Genomic DNA, 24,183 nt, shown 5'->3' with positions numbered 1-24,183 from the left:
TTTTCATATTTAGAACATGGTCTACCTAACATAGTCGCTACACTTTCACGCATGGGACGATACATGGATCATAGTATAACGCGTACAGTACCTTAAATATTCCTTCTTTGTTTCATGCCATCTTCCTCGCATATGGCTCCAAAGACCCTTATCAGTATCTACCTCTCAAAAATATTCAAGTTGTTATCTTATTTCTTACTAGCATTCTGAATCAAAGATCAAAATGAGCCTGATAATAGTTTTAAATAAATTTATTATAAAACGTAGGCATTTTAATTACAATGGATTCTTCTTCACTGACAAAAAAATACAGACGTTTAATTAAACTTTTTCTACAGAAACTCAGCCTTAACTTATTATGAAGTTGAAGAAAATTATAATATCTGCAATTCATTTCTCATTGATCATTTGAATTATTTAGGTCAACAACATTTTTTTTTAAATAAAACATCAAAACTGAGTTCATTTTATGTAAACTACCGTGTTTCATAAATATCAATGAATATATTTTTTTTTATATGGATAATAATTCAACCTTGCGAAACACTTTCTAACAGAGTTATCAAAATCTTGTAATGAAAAAAAAACGTATGGATCTCTCTTGAGTTTTTGAGAAAAAAAAATATTTACTTTTAAAAATAAATACAAAAACATCTCTTAATTTCAATGACATCATATTGTACCTACTAGTTTTACTTTCTTAATAACCACCGTGAAGAAAATAACAATTCAAATATCTATTAATTGTTTTATATAAATCCTATTCCAGACATGCATTTTCTTATAGTCTGGTCGTAGCAGTATCTGTTAAATTTAATTTAATTAAATCAGGCATTTTATTTATTTATATTTCCAAATATATCTTAGAATTGAATGTTCTTTGTGTAGGACTTCATTGGTTTATATTATTATTTTATTGGCTGTTCTTGGATAAAATATAACAATTAGAAAACTGTAGACTTAAAATTTAATTTAAATGTAATGAAATCATAACTATGGCTCTATAAATATTATAGGTTTATGGTACCAATGTATTATTAATTTTATATTGATAAAATGAGTCGGCTACTTGCTGGAAATTTTACTTAATTCAACTATTCAAAATAAAACCACTATATTATATTATTATAATCAAATCAAAATAATTATTAATTGCAACAGTATCGTATATTGGATTATAAATTATTCCTTTATTATCAAAAAAAATAATAATAGCTCAATATATAATTTTTTTAAATTATATAGATGTTTTAACAGATAATTTTGAATATCACTTGTAAATATTTTTTAAACCCATTATACTCATAAACTTTCGTGGAATTATTTATGAAAATGTTTAAACAAAGTTTTTTTGTTGTTTTATTATATTAATTATTTTATTAATGTTGTAATAATTTAAATAAATTGCAATATTTTGTACTATTATTTCTCTCAGTAGAAAACGTCTCATTCAAGCATACGACATCGGTCTCAATTATTATTACATTATAATCACATTTATAAGAGTGAAAAGTTACCCAGCTCATACTTATTAGCCGTAATCATAATTCTAATAGGCGAATGGAAATCAAATTTGTGTTTCAAGTGATGTAATTTATTACAGATGAATTACAGTTAAATTAATATTGAGATTTTTTTTCACATCACATTCCACCAATGCATGTCAACCCACCCCTACCCGAACTTGTCCCTCATTAGGTAATGCTCGCCCCGAGCGTCGGCCTCTGGCGTCGGGCGTCGATGCCAGTAGAATTGGCGTCGAATATGGCGACCAGCTGATCGCAGCGCTGCGCCGGCTTGCGGCGGTGTCTATAAACCCGCGCCAGATAACGCCATAGCATCGCACCATAGCATCGCAAGCGGTAATTTTTGGTTAGCTCACAAATTCTCAAAGCGTATGCCTTGACACTGATCCTTTTTGGATGATCCCTTTCTTTGGGATTCCACGGAAGCTCCGGTGCATTTGGAAAAGTGCTTTTTGCAGAGAAATCTCAAAAAGCTTTGTTAGAGATTTATTCTTTCCATTCGTTTCGCGTATATACTTATTTTTATTATTTATCAATGTAACTCTTCTGTTATTCTATAAATTTCTTTTAATGGTTTTCGTTGAAAATATTTTTTCGGTAAATAATTGTATTCTTAAAAGAATATTTCATACAGTCACCATATTTTCTTAGTCATAATAATATAATATAGAAATGCCCCTAGAATGCCAATAATACTATTTTTCCCATTAAATATGCTATGGGTATAACTACTTCCAATTTTTAATTTGTATTTTCTGTTGCTACTTGTTTGCAAACATATAAAATATATAATGTTATTTTTTTGTGAACTTCAAGACAAAAAGTCAGTTAAAAAAGTTACAATTCGGAATCAGACTATTTCTGTTTTCACTACAACAAAATATTTATAACTTCTTTATGGAGTATAATATGTTGTTGATGCACTTTTTTTAGAAGATGACATTCTAAATATAATATAATAATTTGACCAACTTATTTATGTTTATCTTAATTTGTTCGATATATTAAAATACTGTCCAAACTACTATTAATAGTAATATTATAATATACCATCTTTTTAAATATTGGGTATATTAGTGATAAAATTATTGAAAAAATGCAATAATATAATTCAATACTTTAAAAATATTAATTGAATATTTTTAGAACTCCTAATAAAACAATATAATAATATTATGTACTAATTATTTACCTAAATTATATGTGTAACTATTGTCAATAATTCTCATTGAATGTATTTTTTTAATCAAGTGTAATTGTTACCTTTTGGCTCACTTGAGCTTCATGTATGTATATTATTATAAATGCATACGTATGTGGTCTTTAATATTTACAATCAGATTATTTTCAACTTGTAAAAGTTTTTTAATAACCAACAATTACCTTACAATGGTATAATTGTCAAATCGACTTTAGAAAAGACCTCAAAAAATGTATAAAAACTGTTTAGTTATTTTTTGTTTCTTTGTTAAATATCACAACAGGCCGTAAAGCCCAATAACAGTGGTAAAAATCCCATGCTTGAGGAATTTACATATTAGATTTTGTAAATATATTTTAACCTCACCGGTAATCGAACCCAGAACTCCCAGATGCACTTAAAATTACCAGAAACTATAGTCATAATATTACCATATATTTTAACAAACTTAATGACAAAAAAAAAATCTTGCTATGTATAAAAAATATTTTAATTTATATAATATTATGAAATTAAGTAAATATATCACGTTATATTTTTTGGGAATCCCCGGCTTATCCTGACGCCAGTGGATGTTCGTGGCGGAATAATCACGATGGAACTAGATTACGTCTGACGTGCATTATCCCTCGGAAATGTTTTCTGTTCGAGAAATCTTCTATGCTGCGATTCGTTTTAGATTTTCAAATATTTTTACTCGCGCCTTTCAAACTTTTTGCCACTGATTGCAATAAACTAAGCCAAATAAAAATGTAAAAATGTTGCATAATTTTTCTTCGTGTCTGTCGTTGCTTGTATTATTATTTTTGTAAATAAAAACAAAATCAGCATGTCGCGACGGTGTATTTACTTGTTTACTTGCTTACAGTTTTTTTGTGAATGATTGCTCATCTAAATAATTTATTTTATTTATTTAGAAAAAAGTATTTTTGCACTACAGCAAATGGCCAATGCGCAGTAATACATAATAGATACAAATTATAAAAATACAAGTAACAACCAATATAACAAGAAAGTAGAAAAGAAAGTATGTGCTTAAATTAAACTAAAATGATAAATACAATTATAAATTGTACCTATTTAATATGTCCACAAAATGATATAGTTAATAAAAAATAAATCAACCTTAATTGTGCCATCAAACAAGTTATTCGCACGATACACAGCACCATGAAACATCACATCCGACCTGCGACGGGATGTCATGAAGACCGCAGAGTTACGAGTAATATTGGTGGGAACATGAAAATTAATATTTGCCAGTATATACGAATTGTAAATGAACTCACGTAGAAGTAAAAAGAAATGCTTTAAAATAACATTCACTCTTCGGGTAGACAAGGATTGCATTGATAGCATACCGAGAAGAAAACGAATTGGGAAAATTCATTATAATAATGAAAGAATCCGTATGTCCTTAAGTAATGAAATTTAAGAAATCTATTGTGTACTCGATCTATATTATGTATCTCACGACTATAAAAACATGTTTTAAAGCTGACCGATAATTAAGCTTTGTCCACATGGCGCGTTTTGACTCGCGCGCATTCTAGATACATGTGACTTCATTAAGCCGTCCACACACACTCACGCCGTGACTACTGTCGCGCACGGTCAAGGTATAGATGACCTCATTGAGGTATCCACTTGCACTCGCGGCGAATTGTGATGAAACGCGCGCCATGTAATAAATAAATCTCATAGCATATATTATATGAAGAATGCCGCAAATAAATCTATATTATAAAATTACCTGTAGCTAATTTATTCAATAGCTTATTCAGGCTAAATCTTACTCAGATAAGTTTTTAAAATATTTTTTTAGAATTCATTTTTGATCTAAAATCATTTTATAATACATGTAACCAAAGAAACTTTATTAATAAATAGAGGGGTAGCTCAATATAATTAATTTGGATCGTTACCAAATTTTGAAAAAATGTGTTTTATGGTGAATATAATAATATATATATAAACGTCTGATTTTAAAATAAACTTGAGATTGTTTTCACAAAAAAATAAATCCCATTGAATAGATAAATACCATTCAGCCTAATTGTATCATATCAAAAGAGTATTAATTCACTTTCAGTTTATACAATATTATGTATCTTCCTTTATTTATGATAAAAATATTAATTTAAAATAAATAGAAAACATATTTGAATATTTACCTTAACGCAAAATTTAGCATACCTACATTTCGTAATTCACAGATTCTATTTTCATGAACTTGACCGACTAATATTCTGAGACCGCCAAACCAATATCACAAATTTTCATTTTGTTTATTTTACGTATGTACTTCTAAAAGGTCATGCAAAACCAACAGTTATAGCCTACATAACCCACATCTTTCTATATGCAATCAATATTGTTTATGTTTACAGTATTTAGTGAATCATTTATTTATATTAACAGTATTGCTTCTCTTATACAATATGAATAAAGTGTAAATTACATTTTTTTTTATTTAAAATACGTAAGTAGACCTACATAATTTAAAATGACAGAATTTAAACCATTCACTAATACCCTTGAACATCTATTCAGGTGACTTGGCTGAAATAACAGAAGAATCTTCTTATCTCGGAATATTTCAGTCACCTACATTTTGAAAATGACATTATTGTTTTCGCAAAAGACTCAAAAGCTCTTCTGCTGAGTAGGTTTATAGATAAATTTCTTGAAGATAGAAGTAATTATAAACTGCTTGGTTAACTCAAAAGCAATCGTATAGATAACATTTTAATCGGTTGCGTTAATAACTACGCATATATTGGACAATGCACGTCTATTCTAGATCGATTTGCCATAAAACACATTTTTTTTTTTCGACCATGTCCGATCCTGATAGGATCATATGAGCCTCCACAGAGTGGAGGTTTGTATTGACAGATTTTGTTTTTTACGAGAAATGGATGTCAGCCACTTGCTCAACCTATTAGGTCCATACCCTGACACACACAAATTGAAAAACATTTTTTTTGTACTTGCCAGACCCAGGATTCGAACCTGGGACCCATGCAATGACATTATTAATGGACGACGCACTCAATACAGTAGCTAGCAAGTAAATTCGCGCATTCGCATGTATAGGTAGACGTCACGCAATATCATTATGCGATATCACGCATCGGGAATTTATAGCAATATGACCTTTATTGTAATGGCGTTAGAGCAGTGTTTCTAACGTCAATGTTCATTTGAGCGAACCCGTTCGAACCGAACCATTCGGCAGACCCAACAAAAAGCATCAGGAATTTATAGCAATATCACCTTTATTGTAATGGCGTTAGAACAGATTATGCCATTCGGCAGACCCGACAATAAAGTGAGTGTCATTTTCTTTTCCAGATGATTCGTCCATAATGTCATTGGACCCACGGCTTTGTAGTCCAACGCTTATGCCGCGCGGCCACCCATTGTGCGTAACGCTTCAAATACATTATCATCACATTATGTGCTGTATCGTGCTGTCACAGTAAGCTACCGTTACGAGAAAAAAATGTGTTATGTCGTTTTTCTTGGTATTTAAAATGTTATCAGACTGATGCTTCCATCCTGTGGCAAAATGAATATTTTTATTATTTCTGCCGAAATTGCCAGAACAACAATAAAGTCACCTCACGTGTATAATAGCGCTATAACATAAAGCGCGACCCAAATTGAGGTGCATGTCACGGTGCTTGTCGCTTACTGTCACGGGCTGCTGCTACGGGAAAAAGTGTGTAATATCGTTGTTATTGGTTTTTAATGTTGTCAGGACTGATGCGCCTATCCCGTAGCACATTTTGAACCTTTAAACGAACATTGTACTGACAACTGTGGCAAAATCTGCCATAATCACTAAAACAACATTGAAGGCACCTCACGCTGAACTGCACTGCATTGGTACATGCATGATGTTTTGAACGTTTTTATCATATTCCAGATGGCTGCACTTTTCGAATGTCATGTCAAAATTAGGTTTTTTTGTTTTTAGCGGTTGGCACTATGTATTTCTATAAGAATGTTGTCTATTATCTATGGTCTGCAGGTTAGGTTCTATTATCTATGAATGTCATGCCGCATGAATTTTAACGTACGCACACGTAGACACTGTTAAAATTAATTGAAATTAGCATGAATAATTAATAATAATTCAAATTACTAATACATTATAGTAGGCACTCTTCATCAGTGTCATTCTTCAGTGAATTTACGAGATGGTGCACGTTCAAAATATTCTGCAAAATGACGAAACCATAGATTAAATTTTCACCGCGACAGCGTGACAGTACGCGACATGCACCTCAATGTGGGTTGCGCTTAAGCCGCACTAGTTGGTGAACGTTTTCTTTCTATTATCAGCAGGCCTACACATTTTTGACTACATGTCAAAATCGCGTGTTCATTATTTTTAGTGGTTTTGTCTGTGGATTTTCTATTAAATTATTATCTATATCTGCTGCTTACGTCTATTATCTATGATCTACGATTGGAGTTCTTCTCCACTCTTCTACGAAAGAATTCTTCATCATTGAATTTATAGAGTCAGTGATCATTCAAAATATTCTGCGGAATGACAAAACCATAAACTAAATTTGTCGCCATGACAGCACGTGACAGCATATAACGTGATGATAATGTATTTGAAACATTACTCGTAAGCAATTTATTAATATGTGCTACCATAGGTAATAGTATAGAATATATTATAGGTCGTTCATAATATAGGATAACAGGGGCATAACTAGAAAAATTGATGTTTTGAGTTAACACCGCTGTCGATAATGCCGTAATCATATTTATGGTGACACAAAGCTCTATTTCGTACATAATTTATATCCGTTTATAAAATATAGTTATGTAAAGTGTGCTGCAATGAATGGACTTCATAGTATTGAAATCTTTATTTGCGTTTATCTCAAAACTGTATTATTTTAGATAGGCCTCTGTGATCCAAGATATAATTTGAAAATATTTCTGTTACTCTTTGTCTTGGTCGTGCACTCATGGTTGAGGATCGTGACCACATTTGAATTTCGCCATCTTTTGAACGACCAAGACTTTCCATCCTTCTCGATCTTCCGCTTCTCTCAGGGCAGAATGGACTGTGCTCTTTGGACACTCTTCCTCTGCTTTGCCTTCTCTGGAGGCCACCCAAAACTACCAGTCGCGCCTGACAATATGTCCAAAAAACTGCAGAATTATTCTCAGAAATATTTTCGAGAGCCGTTCTTTTATCTTCAGTCTCCGGATGATTGACTGGTTCGTCCTGTGCTCCGTACAAGAAATACAAAGCATTCGGCCCCAACACCACATCTCAAAGGCATCAATTGCTTTCCGTTCCCTTGCCTTCAGGGTCCACGACTCAAGTCCGTATAGAAATATCGAGAACACTAATGTTTCCACAAGCATAATTTTTGTGCCAATCAAAATTCCCCGATCCTTCCACATAGTGGTAAGGCGTGTCATCGCATTTCTTTCAATCTGTGTGCACCTTCTTTTTTCCGCTTCGCATCCGCCCTTTCCACTGATGGTCGATCCCAAATATACAAATCTTCGACTGTTTCGAGGTTTTGTAGTGTACTTGCTGTTGGTAGAAGGTTAGCCTGATCAACAACCATTAACTTGGTCTTATTCCTATTATTCTGTTACATTGTACCCAAATATCCTAAAAAGATTTTTTAAATCACTATTATTTTTCGCTACAAGATCTTATGCAGTGTTCGAAGTTTTTTTTGTTAGTTTCATCATGATGACGACTATTCGAAGATACTGAGTATCTGTACTTCACTAAGTATATTATTATAAAAATAATGATAACATTATATGTATAGCAATTTATTTATAAGCGAAGTTAATGCTAATGCAAGGGTTTTCGCAAGCATCTTTCACTAGGGCAGCCCAGGGGTTGAGTACCTACCATAGCTCCCTTGTCGACCCTGTGAAGGGCTTTGGATCTTTTGCATCTAACAACGTGACCCAAGTCGTCGCGCCGTCATAATGTTTGTTATGCGGAGTTGTAAAATATTAATGAGCCCGGAATTGGTATGGATGCGCCTTGTTTAGTTTTTGTTCACCGGGACAAGTATTTTGTTTTCGAATCCTTGACAAAAATTATACAAAATACATTCGCAAGGGAAAACTTTTATTTTTATATTCTTATTGGGTTTGCAGGTGCCATAATGTTTTGTAAAATTCCAAGTTGTAGTATTTTTCATTGTATTAAAATGAATGGGTTTTTTTTAAATAACAGCGGGTGATCTTTTGCTTAGAGACAACTTTTAAATTAGTTAACTCACAAACCGAACTGTGATAATGCGCTCACCTTTTGATATTTACTATTATTATAGTAAGATTATCATAAATGCGCCTTTCTTTCCCCGGTGGAGCTCTAAAGCAATTGGTAACTGGCCCGTTATTTTATCGCATAATTGCATTCAGGTTGGGGCTCATTTTTTGATTAAAGAGTTTATAAATAAGTAAAAATGCCACATACGAAACCAATCTAGAAGAGATTCTACAGATAACGTTTGGTACAGTTTATACGCTAGTGGCATCTTTGGACTTTATTTCTTCAAAAATGAGACGATTAATCGACCATGATAAATATTTTATTTTTATTTTAAATATGGATTACATTAATCTGGATGAAATGTGGTTTCAACAGAATGGCGCCTTGTGCTATGCGGCGATCTCAATCATCGACTTCTTGAAATCTAAATTTGGTAATAATTTCGAGAAACCTACTTCTTGTCAATTGGTCTCCAAGCTCTGCTATTTGACATATCTGGATTATTTTCTGTAGGGTTACAAAAAGTCACTGATTTATATCGACAAACTAGCAACAATTTAAGCCTTAGAAGCTAACATTTTTTTTTCTATTATTCGACGAGCAGTGCGCGAAAATGTGGTGCAAAACTGGACGTCAAGAATGCTCTTCGTCAAAAACAGTTACAATGGCCATATCCCCGAAATCATTTTCAAATGTACATACCATTATTTTAATGATATTTGTAATTTAAAAAAAAGATAAAGAATAATTTTTGTGTCAGTTTATGTAAATTTTAAATGTCTATGCTAAAAAATTTCATTTAGTCTAGTGAAAACCTCAATAATCATAAATCATCAGCTTAAATCTATCCACTACTGGATGAAGGTCTCTACAAGCTGCTACTACTTCTCTTGTCATGTGCATTGCGTTGCCACGTACTTCCGCAGAACTTTATCATGTCATCGATTCAGTGGCCTCTAAGTCTACCTTGCGGACGTTTTGTACCTCGTGGATACCACTAGATGACTAGATTGGTCCAACAATTGTCTTTTCTTCGAGCTGTGTGTCCAGCCCATCTCCATTTAAGGTTTTTAAATAAACTCTATTACATCGCAAACCCTTGTTTGCTTTCTTATCCACTCATTCCTTTTTTGTCCTTTCGCGTTATGCCCAGCATGCACCTCTCCATACCACGTTGTGCTACTCTAAGTTTTTGGATCTCTCTTTTACTCAGGGTCCATGTTTCACACGCATATGCGATCACGGGAAGCACACACTGGTTGAACCACTTTGCGCTTTAGGCACAGTGGAAGGTCACGTTTGAAGACATTATTCAGGCGGCCAAAAGCACTCCAGCCTAGCTTTACTCTGTGAACAATTTCATCAAATATACATCTATCTATAGACACTTGTTTCTTTTCAAATATATTATGTTTAATAAACGTTAAATTAAATTTATAATTCGCTGTTTATAATTTAAATTCGTAATTTACAATTTAAAAATTATATTCTTCACAGAATAATACCTAGTTTAAAAATGTGCTCTATATACGGATATCTTATATTAAAAAATATATGGCTTTAATCTTCTTTTTAGAACGAAGGTGTTTATAAAATTCCTTTTATAGAAAGATATACATATTTTATTTGATCATTTAATGGTAATTCAAATATTGTTGCAAGAAGTTTCAAAAGAGTGTTACAAATAAATGATATTTTCTATATAGTATATCCATCATTTAGTCTTAGATTTTCAATACATGCTAACTTTGTCAATTTCGGCATTTATGTGGTACTTAGGTCCTTCAAAATGTTGCAAAATCCAAAACATTCCAAATCAAAAACGTTGTTTTAATAAAATAATTGAATTATTAAACTATGACAAAAATAATTCATACCTATATAGTCTTTCTGAAAAGTCAGAAGTAGGAGTATAACAAAGATTGAAATCTCGTCTCATTCTATTACTAAACGCCGAAAATGTTCTGAATTAAACCCAAGATGGAAATTCTTCCTATCTATAACTGTTCATATTTCCATCAAGTAATTTGCACAATGCTGGAGAACTCACTAACTTTTCAAAGAGTCTACAACGCCGTAGTCTACGAAGAAGGCAGTGGTGTTTCAACCAGATATAATAATTTTAGTTTGAATGCATTAAAGTTAATCCAAGATTAGAATTGAAACTCTCGACTCAATGCCAGTTATATTGGCAAGTTTTTGACGTGCTTCTTCATATATTTTGTTAAATAGAAACTTTTCATCGTTTTAATTATATTGAAAGTATTGATTTAACTTTAATAATGCCAAATCACGAAATGTATCTAAATACATTATTGTAAATATTAGTTTGTAATTTTATTACGGATTAATTATTATCGTAATAGATTTTTTGGTTTCCGCCATGTGTACTAAAGATGATAATATGTTTTGTGATGTAATGTAGTGTAGGTATATGAATGCAAATGTCGCTCTAAGAATGCCAAAAGGAATTCGATTGGTAAGAGCAAACTTTGCTCATAGTATTGTGTCAATTGTTACGACCAGAAATACCGAATCGAATATTGGATTTTGCTGACAGTACCGGAAGTCATGACGTTTTTAACCATACATAATCCATCATCCCTATTAATATTTTCAGGGTTTCTCCCCAATCTCCAACCTAAGGATTAATTATTGTTGACGCACTTTTGATACGGTTAAGATTACAAACAATCTAACCACATAAATAATTAGATATTTTAGCCAAAATATTATTAAAGCACGTGTGGTTTACCACACTTGATATGTAACAACATTCGATATTTCAATAAACTAATATTACTTTATTCACCTTTATCAATCAATCATTTGACTAGGTGTCAGAAAATTTCAATTATCATGCATTCAATTATGGCATTTGATCAAATGTGTGATGTTTCTATAAATCGCAGTTCTCAGTTCCCAATGAATACTACTAAATTATTAAGTATCAGAATCACCATGGCCTTACGCTACAAAGATTTTTCCAGTGTTTTTGCAAGGCGGTTTCATAGTCCCTGGCCGAATTCAATTTTTTCTAATAATAATCGAAAATAAACGAATGGTTTTCAATATGGCATATTTCTCAGCCGGCACAATTTTCAGTTGACTAGCATCAAGTAGAGTAGTTTGCGTGCCAAAGTCTTTAAAAAAAACCTCGATAGTAAATGTGAGGTATCCATAAAGGCATCTAGAAGAAAAAAATGTGTGATTTTTAAAGCTATCGATATTGATGAAACCTGCACACGTTAACAGAGATTTTGGTACTAGTTTAGTCGACTTTAATTTAGTACCTATCTAGAAGATTCTGAAGTTAAGGAATAAAATAATATAATGGTCAGATAGTGGCGGCGGTATGATGAAGTCATGTGTCCATAGATAAATAACGAGAGAGTTAACTCTGACGCATACAATACAAAATGTATTTAGTCCATGTTTATATTTAGAAGTTTTTAAAATATCCTTGGTTTAACTGTAGATTTTAGATAGTAATAAGTAAGAATCATCAGCGATGACATATAAAACGAAATTCTGATAAATGTTGTAATTCAAACCGTCAGGTTAAGTCCCGCTATCAGAATATAAAGGGATGAGGAACCCCCGGACTGTAGGTAGAGAGAGAGACAAACTCTGCCGTTTTTATTTTTATTTTTTTCGTTCGCAGATTTTTCTGTAAATATCACAACAATATTAGTGTCCGTCCTTTCTAGTCGTAAGCGGTGTTTTCGGTGAAACGGCAAATAATTTTCAACAGTATGTGGGACGTAATTTTGGCCGCGTTGCCAGTTGGAGAGCGATAGTCGACCTGTGAGCATGTCAATTTGTTTTGTGATGGCGTCGGAGGAATATATTCTTAAATCGTGTAAAGATGACTAAAAAACGTTCCGCATGTTCTTAAAAAAGAAAACATGTCAATGAATATACTATTATTGTTACGAATATAATAATAAACATAGCATTAAAAGGACCCATGTTGAATTTTTATGACAAATTATATTTCGCTCGGCTTGCGTCATTTGCACAATCCACGCATCGCCTAGTCATGATCATTTTAGACCATGCCTCAGCTGAGGTATAGCCTTAAAGAAAAATACAATATTATGAATGTTTTATTAGCGAATATGCTATTAACCGTACACTGATATTTTATTTAAAAGAATCAATTACACCGCTTCTCTTTGCAATCTTCGTTGTCGTCAATATGTCCCCGAGGAACACAGCAAGACTATTTTACCGAATACATACCAATCGTTAATAGGGAGTACCTAAAGCTCTTTCATTCCCTCTTTCGGAGTGACAATATGTAAGTGACATCTCTGCCATTCTTCTTGGTAATATTGATCTATGTGTCCTTAATAACTATTTTAGGAATCGGTCGTCATCAGTTATTCGTTCTCTCAGGATGCAAAACTAACTTACCATTTGCTATACCAATAATTGAGAGTACAATAACTGTACTACGTTAAAGTGCCCACCACCACCCGTCATATATGCACAACCGTGGATATGCACGGCTGCTTTCTATGACGCTTTAAACGTGTCTGAAAGAAGTGATTTTAAGTGCTCATTCTGTCCCGAGACGGAGCCGCACGGGACTGATGCTGCAACCATGCACCAATAACTGTACTGTGTTCAACTAAATTGATCTGAATATTTATATGAGATGAGTTTAGATGGACGCTGATTATAAATTCTTAAAATAGGATCTTTTTCGCTTATTCGGAATACTTAGCCGGCTCTCACATCAAAATACGTCTTGCCTGCAACGTGTCGAATACGTCGATGTGATATTCACAAAACACACGTTACCAAATGGCGCTCCGAGGATTGTTCGGATGCGACTTTTAATTTTGAAAAAAACATATACTTTTGCATGCTTCTCCGGATGCGAGTAGAAGACGCCTACGAATTGGTAATTCCTATACCGGCTCGCCGAACGCCGCATCCAAATAAATATACGTTTCGAAGGTTGCATGCGACAGTCACTTGGTAGATGTGAGCGGTCTTCATATGCAACACCAGATCGACGTTCTTGAAAGGTTTGATTTATGACTGTGCGGCGTCTGCCGAGTCTGGCGAGTTTAGATGTGAGAGTTGGCTTATGTATGAATTTTACCTTTACCCCATTTGTATAAATATATTTAATATTGTTATCTATCTCTTTATGTTTTGCATTTTATGCTGTAAACATTTTAAATTTATAATTTGCAATAATCACTATAATATGTAAAATAAATATTAATTTAATATTACAACTAGAACAATCGTGGCTAAATAAAAATACATATTCTCTTTTACATCGCAAATTTGCAAGGCGATAAATACTTTATTATCGTAGGAACTAGGTTATTTTATAAACAATTTATTTCATCATTATTATTAATGTGAATTAATTAATATATCTTCATTTGAGAAAAGTGTGCATTATGTACGCCACTAATGAGAATGGTAAGCGAGCTCAATAAGTAAACTACCTGCATTATGTAAGGTATCCTGCAGCTGCATACCGCATGGAACCTCTTCATATTTAACGAGATGATCTAACTTAGCTAAAATATGAATATGCTCATAACCCATACAAACCCCATCACTAATAGGATAATCCCTTTTAAGGTTTCTTGCTACATTCGTATTATATTATAATATAATATGAAATTACATTATTATGACCTACTATAAATAGTTACCTACAAAATACGCAATCTCGTATTTAGCGTGGGTATAACATAATATTATATGACATAGGTACTTTACTAACAATGAATTTGGTTTACGTATTTTTTCATTTAGATTATTCTTTATTCAAAGTATGATTTATTAATGAAATATTCTTCATTGAATAATAATAATTTGGAAGAGTCTCAGATATATTTTATATTAACTATAGGTACACATTATAAATAATATTTAAACTCAATGGAACTTACTGTGCCGAGCTTTATTAATAACTATCGGCTAAAATACAATCAATGCAGAAATCTTTGTATGTGAGATGTTCTTTTAAATTTCTACCAATACTGGCAACTATTAAAAAAAATCAATACTAACTTTATGATTTGAAGACGGGCAGTGCAGCGTCAGTATATGTCCAATTTTTATTCTTACCATACTATACTGTCACATTTTTATAATTTTTACATATTAAATTTATAAATAAAATGAAATTGTACCCGGTTCAATAAGGTAACAATTTTCATTGAAAACACAACTATTCTAATCTAGTGGAGCCTATTTTAAAGGTGGACTCTTTCAACGTTATTTGCGACCTAGATTTCACTTCAAAGCACCTTATTTACCTACTGACATATTTTACCAATTTAATAGCTTTTTATAATGTAATTCTCAGTTTTTGTTTGGATCGTGAAAATGTCTCATTTAGGAGATTATTTTGGTATTTTTGTTGTTATCACTTTAAAGTCTAAAGTTTAGACTGTAACATAAACAATGCAATTTTATGCCGTTGATTTTTTTATATACTATCGCTAGGATCTATAATAGGATTGGGCTTGAAGGTATTGGACATGGTGATATAATTTTATTCTTTATAATCCGTCATATTATTATAAATACTTATATAGTTTCAAACTTAGTGGTGATTCTAAAGTTTCATTATAATCTCTGTTTAACTTCAATTACTTCATTGTGTTTTAATTTCATTTTTCATTGACACAACGATTGTACTCGGATTATATTTTTTATATATTATAATTCTTCAGTTTCTTCATATTATAATATGTATTTAATTCTATCTATCCCCTGCGACTTAATCCGCGTAAAATAAGGAAATAAAAAAGATATAAATATTAAAAAAAAAATAGACTGATTTGTATTATTAATTGTTCGTCTACCTGGACCCTAAAATCATAGTTTTGCAATTTTTTAATAGAGAGATGTTCGATTTCTGGGCACGTGGTTCTTAACCTATGCATCACTCTTATTGAGGTAATTGTGTTAATTTTAGACGTGTCTTTTAAGATTGAAATTCTACTAAGTTGTAAGGCATCAACAATGTAGCGTATAAACTTTGCCAGTGCCATCAATATTTAAAAAAAATAAACAAGCAGACAAATTTTATTATTAGTATCTACATATTATTATAAGTTCATCATTTTGGAAGAAATTGTTATGAAAATCGTATTTATATTATTTTTCATATAACACTAATCAAACTTCAATAAAGTGGGATGAAAAAAATTACAAATATATTTTCCGTTCTTCAATAGAACCTCAAAAGTTTGGTATTTTCAAATATCTCAAAGTTGTATGTTTCTCTTTTTCAGTTCGAACCGTTGATGTTCAAGCGGTGGAAGGAAAAGTGGCAGAATTTCCATGCGATGTCACATCAAATCAGCACGATAAGGTCCATATGGTGTTTTGGTTCCGGGATGATGCTGGAATCCCTTTATACAGGTAAAAGAATAAATGTATTTATCTTTTCATAGCATACCATACCTGTACATTATTATACAGCATGATAAAAATACTGATAAGAGATAGAAAATCTATAAAATAATAGCGTTGAGGATATTCAGCCAAAAGAGCGTAAGTGACATGTTGACGAATATTAGTTATTTATGAGATTAGATTATTTAGAATGTCATCTTCATCATCATAAAAGTGTGTTAGAAAAAATTAACATGATGAAGTTACAAATATTTTTGGTAGGGTACAAATTTCATATTTGTGAACATAACGAAGCTGACCAAATTCTAATTTCAAATTGTTATGTTATCAAGTTACTTTTAGATTTTTATCTTCTTTTTAAAAGTTAAAAAAAATAATGACGAATTTTTATTCAATAATAATTCACAAGATTTAAGAATGTAACATTCTAATTAAAATGTAAAAATTTGTCATAATTAAGTAAGACTTCTATATCATAGTGGACTATGTGCGTGGGCGCGATACCCGAGAGATGCAGCTTCGATTCCTGCGGGGTTATTACTTTTTTCAAAAAGATATTTTCATTTGGTTATAATATATTTTCTCAGAAGTGTTTTCAAAATTATGTATGTTCAATAATTAGAATGTTACATTCTTAAATATTTTGAATTATTCGTTGAAAAAAATAGTTTATTTTATTATATTAAATTAGTATATAAATAAGAATTAACTGTATTTATTTTGTTGTCATTGTATTTTTGCCATTGGTGAGTACGCATAGTGCCTGAAGATGTCGAAAGGCGATACCCGGATCATAAAAAAAATACTGAAATGGAATAGTACAAAACTTTAACCAATTATAATGCATATTTATATAAGTTATTTTAACAGAACAGGCCACTACCCATACACATCATAGAAATACCCAGGCTTATTTAGGATCGAACCCGGAACATCCGAATGAGAAGTCAGTATTTTACGCATTAGGCTACGAGCGCCGCAAATAAATGAGCAATAACGATATTATATAACAACCTCAAACATAGGTTTCTGATTGGTAATTTTTTTGTGTAGGTACGTAAAATATAAATTATTTACAATGCTTTGCGATAAAATTTACATTTCAAACGTTACATATTTCGTATAAAATTTAAACAAATTCTTATGCGGTGAATACAAAATGCTATATTATCGAATATACTCGTTCAATATCTATATAAACTTGTTATATGTTATTATATATGAAATCTATCGAATAAAAAATGAAACTGCTTACTGTTTTTGGGTAAAAAAATAAATATAACAATACGTGTGTGCCAACAAATGTTTATAAACCCAATTTTAAAATAGGTAAATATTAAAATTTCCATAAAGTTATCCATCATATTTTCTTTACAGTTTAAGGTCAAAATGCAAAATAAATTCCTTGACACACTATTAATTTAATGTAGTCAAAATAATTTGACTTGCATACCAAATCGTATGTACAATATTTATGTTAGTATTCAGACAATTTCCTTCCCAATCCACTTAAAACCTAATCACATATTATTATGTGCAATATAATTATTTTTATTAAATATCAATTCTATCAAAAATACTGCATTAGTGAAAATAAGATGTAAAACATACAAATTATATTCTACCTATTCCAATTATTATAATTTTTTGTGGAATACACAATATACATTATTGTTATTTTATTATTACATTTCTAGTAGATAATCTGAGTCTAGGACGATTTGGCACCGGGACAACTGGATGCCACAGAATTCGAAAATAAATAGACGTTAGGTACTTATAGGTACTTTAAAAAAAATATATTGTTATTTATATTTAAATGATTATATTATGATTTAATAGTTGGTGAGAATGTAAATATGCAGACAGAAATAATGATTTAATCGTGCATTTATGTTTAAGTTCCAACGAAAAAAGAGTTTTTTATTTTATATAAAGCCTTAGGCATGGTAATTTTCAATCCGCAATAAATAATATATTATGTTAAGAGTAAAATGAATTAAAACTACTAAGTAGTAGATAGAAACTGATTAAAATACCTCGTCTACGTTCTGTATACGTGTCTACGATAGTGCGACGTCCAATTGTCCGGAGTCCAGTCGTTCCATTCCCGATAATCCCTACTTTCATTGATAAAATGTCATATTTATTAATAAATACGATACACACTGCGACAATGGGGTCTTGTTATGTTGATATATTTTAAGTTAACCACGCTTTTAGTGGATTATCCTATATGTTTGACATACCATTACGTAGACAGTTTTCAGATCTGTAAAAGAAATTGCCTTTCAGACTTTGTCAAGTAGGTGATAATATTGAGCGTTATTTGAATGAATTTTTATTTATTATTTGGGCTTATTTGTGTATATGTTATTTAAAAAAAAAACGTAGCATGTAAGAATATTATTGATATATTTCATTAGTTAACTCCATTATATTCCCAATACGTTGCCATTGTGCCCAGTATTGACTATTTTACACCTTTTGAATGTAGTATTATTTTTTATTATAAATTACTAATGTCCTATTATTAGGTTTTTGACAATTTATACGCTTATCGAATGTATTATTAGTGAAAAGGTAGGGATTTCTCGCAAACACTTCAACTATTCATAATTTTTTTGTGATATTTTTAATTGCCATCCTTGACATGATAGGTAGTTGATAATTTTGTTACCTACTTTATTGTAACCTATTCACTGCGGACATTTTAATTAATATTTAATTACCACATTTAAATAACATGTTAATTATATTTAATGGCCACCTGATAGGCAACGCACCAGTTGCGATATCTAAAGGCCAAAACCCAGGTCGCAAAAAATGATTAAAATAAGATAGTACAAAACTGAAAATCATTAGAAATTTAAATTCAAATTCCATCCAGAACCCTTGGTTGATAGTATTATAATCAGACAATAATTGATGTTCTAGTTGCTTTGTCCAATTTTTACCACTTATTAATTAATTGAACTGACGTCCACGTAGTCACGCCCATTTACAATGGTTTTCAAACTTTTTTTTTTATTAATTTTACTAAATTTTGAATTATAACTCTACTCCATCTTTTCAATATTCTTAAGAAAACTGATCACAAAATTAAGTTCTTACGGCCATTAGTAATATTTTTGTATGCATTACTATCTGAAGGTAAGTTGACAATGAAATTGTGTATAGTTCATAACTACATAAGTGTAAAATAAGGTAAACTTGAAACGTAATTCATTACAAACTTTGCAGAAGTATGTAGCCAAACAGGTTGGTTACTGTACAAACTTCATGCGTGGTTTGGTTCTCCTGGCGACGATAAATAAAAAATCCGCCCACCTTGCACGGATTCAACAAAACTAAAAAGTGTTTTAGGCCCTCCGCTCCCTGTCCTTTCCGCTTCGGGGAACCGTATTCTTTTGGAGGCATCCGCTAATTAATTAAAAACTTTCAGGCTCCTGTGAATGTTCTTATGTTCTCGGGCAGGGAAACTTTCAGTGAATCATCTGACTTTATATTCTGTTGCACTTCTGGGAAATACAAATGTAACCGTATATACGAACACTGTCTCGAATGTCTCGCATTGTATTGAACTGTGATTGCGATAGTAAGATTTAAATTAGTCTATCAAAAATAAAATATTTCACTGTTTGTACACATCGATAATTAGCAGAAACGGTTTCACTTATTTATATATCATCAATTAAGCTTTTACATTACCCTTATTAAAATAAACATTTTTTTCTTTGTATCATCGTTATCTTAATATACACTGCAGTCATGCGTATGACATCTATCGCTGTCTATTGGTGGACTGTTACAAAATTTGTGTTATAGTACCTAGTAATCAATGCCACATTATGTTATACAACTATATACTATACAGTGTATCAAATCAAATCAAATTTATTTATTTTACATATAATGAACATAACAAATTATAAATTCAAAGCGCTCATGACATGACATAAAATAAGTGTTAATAATTTTTAAAAATAAAAATTTAGAGAATAAGTAATAAAATAAGTAACAAAATAAAAGTAGATGGAAGCACACAGAGTGAACTTTGATAGACCCTATCTTAAAAACTTATAAAACAACGTCCACCTAAATTCACCCTCCCGTAAGTGGAATATATCAATATCCGAAGCGATTTCATTAAACATGGTTACTGCCCTCCCAATTGGCATTACTAACGGCAGGTTAGTTCTGCACCGTGGGAGAACAAACAACGGATGCCCTAGGTAATTATCTGAGACACACAAGCCAACACCACCAAGAATGGCAGAGTTCACATTTACGCCGCGTATAAGTCGTAATACGTAGCTAAATAAAGATCACTTCTAAATTTTAAGCTTCAGTATGTAAGCATCCCTAAGAAAAAAATAGTCGGATAGAACCACGGATAATATCCATACTGCCACACACACATGCAGCTTCTCTCATTGAAAAAAAAATAGCATAGAAAAGTAATCGACTTTTAAAAAGGTTTCATTTAATTTTGGCTCTACCTACGTCATATTATGAGAATCTACATTTTCAACAATGAATATAACTAGGTCAAAATACTAAATATAAATAATAAATACAAAATAATAAATCATAGAAGACTACGAATTAAGTGCAGAGAGTAGTAGTCTTACAAAAATACTACATTACCGTGAAAGTCCATAGTTTTGATAGAAAACAAAACATGGTCGGATGGACGCTGAGCAAAATAAAGCAATGCAATATTGTTGATGTACGTACAGGTAATTACATGTACATGTTAGAATCAGAGATCAACTACCTATATTATACAGATGGAAAGTACATTATTAGTATTATTATTACCTCATCGGAAGTCAAACTCTTTCATATTACCACACGAAACTGATACTCACCAATAAGAAGATAAGTGTGAGCCACGACTATTTTCGGGGTTATCATGAGTTTCCTTGTTTACTATCGTCTCGGGTAGAAGAATTAATAAATTAACTGCTTCAATCATATCGCATATAAAAAATAAGATAGGTACCGTGTGGGGTGCCCTTGAAATACAGGAATAGGAAGTAGGAGCATCGATCACTTCTAGGGCTGCCATCATAACTTGTCGTGTATTTATTGTGACGGGTAGACGAATCACAAAAGAATCTGCGTTCCTCGTATTATGCAAACCTCCACTCTTTATTTGCACTAAAACACATTTAGGTTGTTGATAATATATTGCAGTGATCGATTATATTATTAATTATGATTGGTAAATTACCTTTAGTGTGCTAATAGTTATAGGTAAATACGCTTTTTTTAAATGTGAAAATATATCTACTATAAAGGTTAATAATTCATATTTCTTTCCACATTTCCTAACTACCAATAACATAATAATAATAATTAATCTACAACTCTAAAAGTTTGTATTATTATTTTCATCCCAAAATAAATCGTGAAAACTTATAATCAGAAATAATATATACTTTTAATTTGACAACAAACACTTAGCTACGCCCCAGTTTCATCCGAAGGGTCATTGAGGAAGTTTGTATCGACGCTCTTTGGGCATTTGTAAACACTTTTCGCCCTACAATAAATTACTCGTTACAAAAATAAGCATAGACCTACAATATATATAATATAATTAGCAAACATTGCTTATATAACAACATTATATTATGTTTTTCTTTTTAATTAAGTACCTAGTACAATAATATGGATAAAATTCAGCTTGTATGTATATTTATTAAACAATTTGCAATAAAATAGAGAAACGGTAAAGAAACGAGATAAGTTACATTAAATATTTACCTTACTATATTAATACTATCGACCGAAGGTACTTGATGGAATTTGAATTAAAATTCTTATGGATTTAAGTTTTGTACTATTCCATTTGAGTCGTTTTTTGCGACCCGGGTTTCGCCTTTTGGCACTTCAGGCACTATGTGCACTCACCAGTCCATTAAATTCCCAATACGTTGCCATTGTTCCCATAATGGACGATTTTACACCTCTTAAGTGTAGTATTTTTATTGTTTATAATTACTAATGAATAATGGTTATTCGGTTAGGTAGTGGGTTTTTACAAACACTTTAACTATTCTTAAATTGTTTGTTATATTTTGATTGTATTATAATGTGTATTATATTAGTGATAAGATAAGGGTTTTTTACAAACACTTCAACGTATTCTTAAATTGTTTGTTATATTTTTTATTGTGATCTTTGAACTAATAGGTAGGTGATATAGTTTTTATCTGCTTTATTGTATTAATTTATTATATAAGTTAGAATTAATTGTATTCGTTGTCAGTGTGTATTTTCCTTTTGGTGAGTGCACATAGTGCGTAAAGATGTCAAAAGGCGAAACCCGAATCGCAAAAAACGACTCAAATGGAAAAGTGCAAAATTTAAATCCATTAGAATTTACCGTACTGTTGTTAAAAGCTACTTACTTTTCGAGTATGATGATCATACATCCTTCATTTGAAATGACAGTCCTATATTTGAGCATGGTGTCCTTTTGATTTATTTTATTTTGAAAAACCCACATTTATCCGTCACCCTCGATTGGCACAAACAGCTAAAAAGATTGCAGTTGAATCTGTAGTGAAAAAATCTGGAAGTACGGAAAAATTGCAAAAAATGCCAGGCGGAGGGAAAAATGGGGAAAAAAGTTTAAAAACCCCTTAACCAAATTTTCTACTTTTAATTATCTATAATTATAATTATTTAATAGTGTATTTTATTTAAATGATTTTTTTTCTTTGCGACCTTGCTAGCCTAAATTGTTGAATGGTCGCCTATAAATGACAGTTCATTCCCATGGCTAGCAAAAATGGATGCTGTTATTTTTTCAGTATGTATTTGATTCAGGGTAAGAACATAATGAGTTACTATAAGTAACAACCATTATTTTTTTTTAAATGTTAAGATCATCTGTACTTCGATGATGCCCATATGATCAACTGAAAGCAAACTTGGTAGTTGACATTTTTTATCTGTCTGTGCTTTCCCCTATTTGAGATGGTCCAATATCGGAACGATCTTCGCTATATCGTATAATATTCGAAACAGTTTGATTGAGCTGAACTCAATCATGGAGGTTCCTAAGACACGAAATGCAGCTTCGTTTTCTGATACATTTATTTTTGATCATTCCTTTTAAATTACTTAGATATTTTATTTCCTCGATGTACTGTAGTTTTCCGGTTTTGATACTAGGCAGAATTTCTTTCACACGTCTTTCGTCACATTATAATTCCAAGGGATCTCAAAACCCTCAAGTCTTTGTGATATCTCCTGGTTGTCCTATTATATAGTTACCTACATTGAATTTTATCATCTTCTGAAATAAAAAAAAATAAAGATATTCATTGTACGGTAATTAGCCTTAAATTAAATTTAAATCCTTGAGAACTTTCTTACCGTTATTATTCCTTAATTAAGCTAATTATAGTTAACATAATAATTATTTAATTAACGTTATAATTTATTAATTCAAACTCATTCTTATTAAATTTTTCTTTTAAGGAATATTTCCTGCGGTATCTCTTAAAACAACTCAATGTTCATAGCAGTCAGTGATATATATGTATTTATATAAAAGTATCTTGATATTTTTCTTTTCTTTCTGATCTACCAAAGGGTATTTCCCATTTCACAGTTCTTTATATATTTACACTTTGATCAAGCTAATGCAAACTCTTCCAGAGAGTTTCATTTGAATAATGTAAACATCTTAAAATAGTTAGGCAGTGTTCACTGAACCTTTAACGAAGATCGGGTAGATTATAATGTGT

The 24,183-nt window shown here is 31.3% G+C and overlaps 1 protein-coding gene across 1 annotated transcript in view; it reads left to right on the top strand.

Moving 5' to 3' along the window:
* Window positions 1–15,376: 15,376 nt before the first annotated feature.
* Window positions 15,377–24,183, top strand: part of LOC147066427 (kin of IRRE-like protein 1) — a 273,510-nt gene continuing 264,703 nt past the window's right edge. The window contains exons 1-2 of the mRNA XM_085956198.1: window positions 15,377–15,401; window positions 16,291–16,420. Coding sequence (XP_085812324.1) covers window positions 15,377–15,401; window positions 16,291–16,420 — 155 coding nt within the window. The remainder of the gene's footprint in view (window positions 15,402–16,290; window positions 16,421–24,183) is intronic.

This window comes from Rhyacophila brunnea, unplaced genomic scaffold (assembly GCF_057557595.1).
Source record: "Rhyacophila brunnea isolate RB1 unplaced genomic scaffold, BYU_Rbru_1.0 scaffold_5, whole genome shotgun sequence".
NCBI classification, from domain to species: domain Eukaryota; kingdom Metazoa; phylum Arthropoda; class Insecta; order Trichoptera; family Rhyacophilidae; genus Rhyacophila; species Rhyacophila brunnea.
The sequence above is the reverse complement of the archived record's forward strand: the minus strand, read 5'-3'. Positions and strand labels throughout refer to the sequence as shown.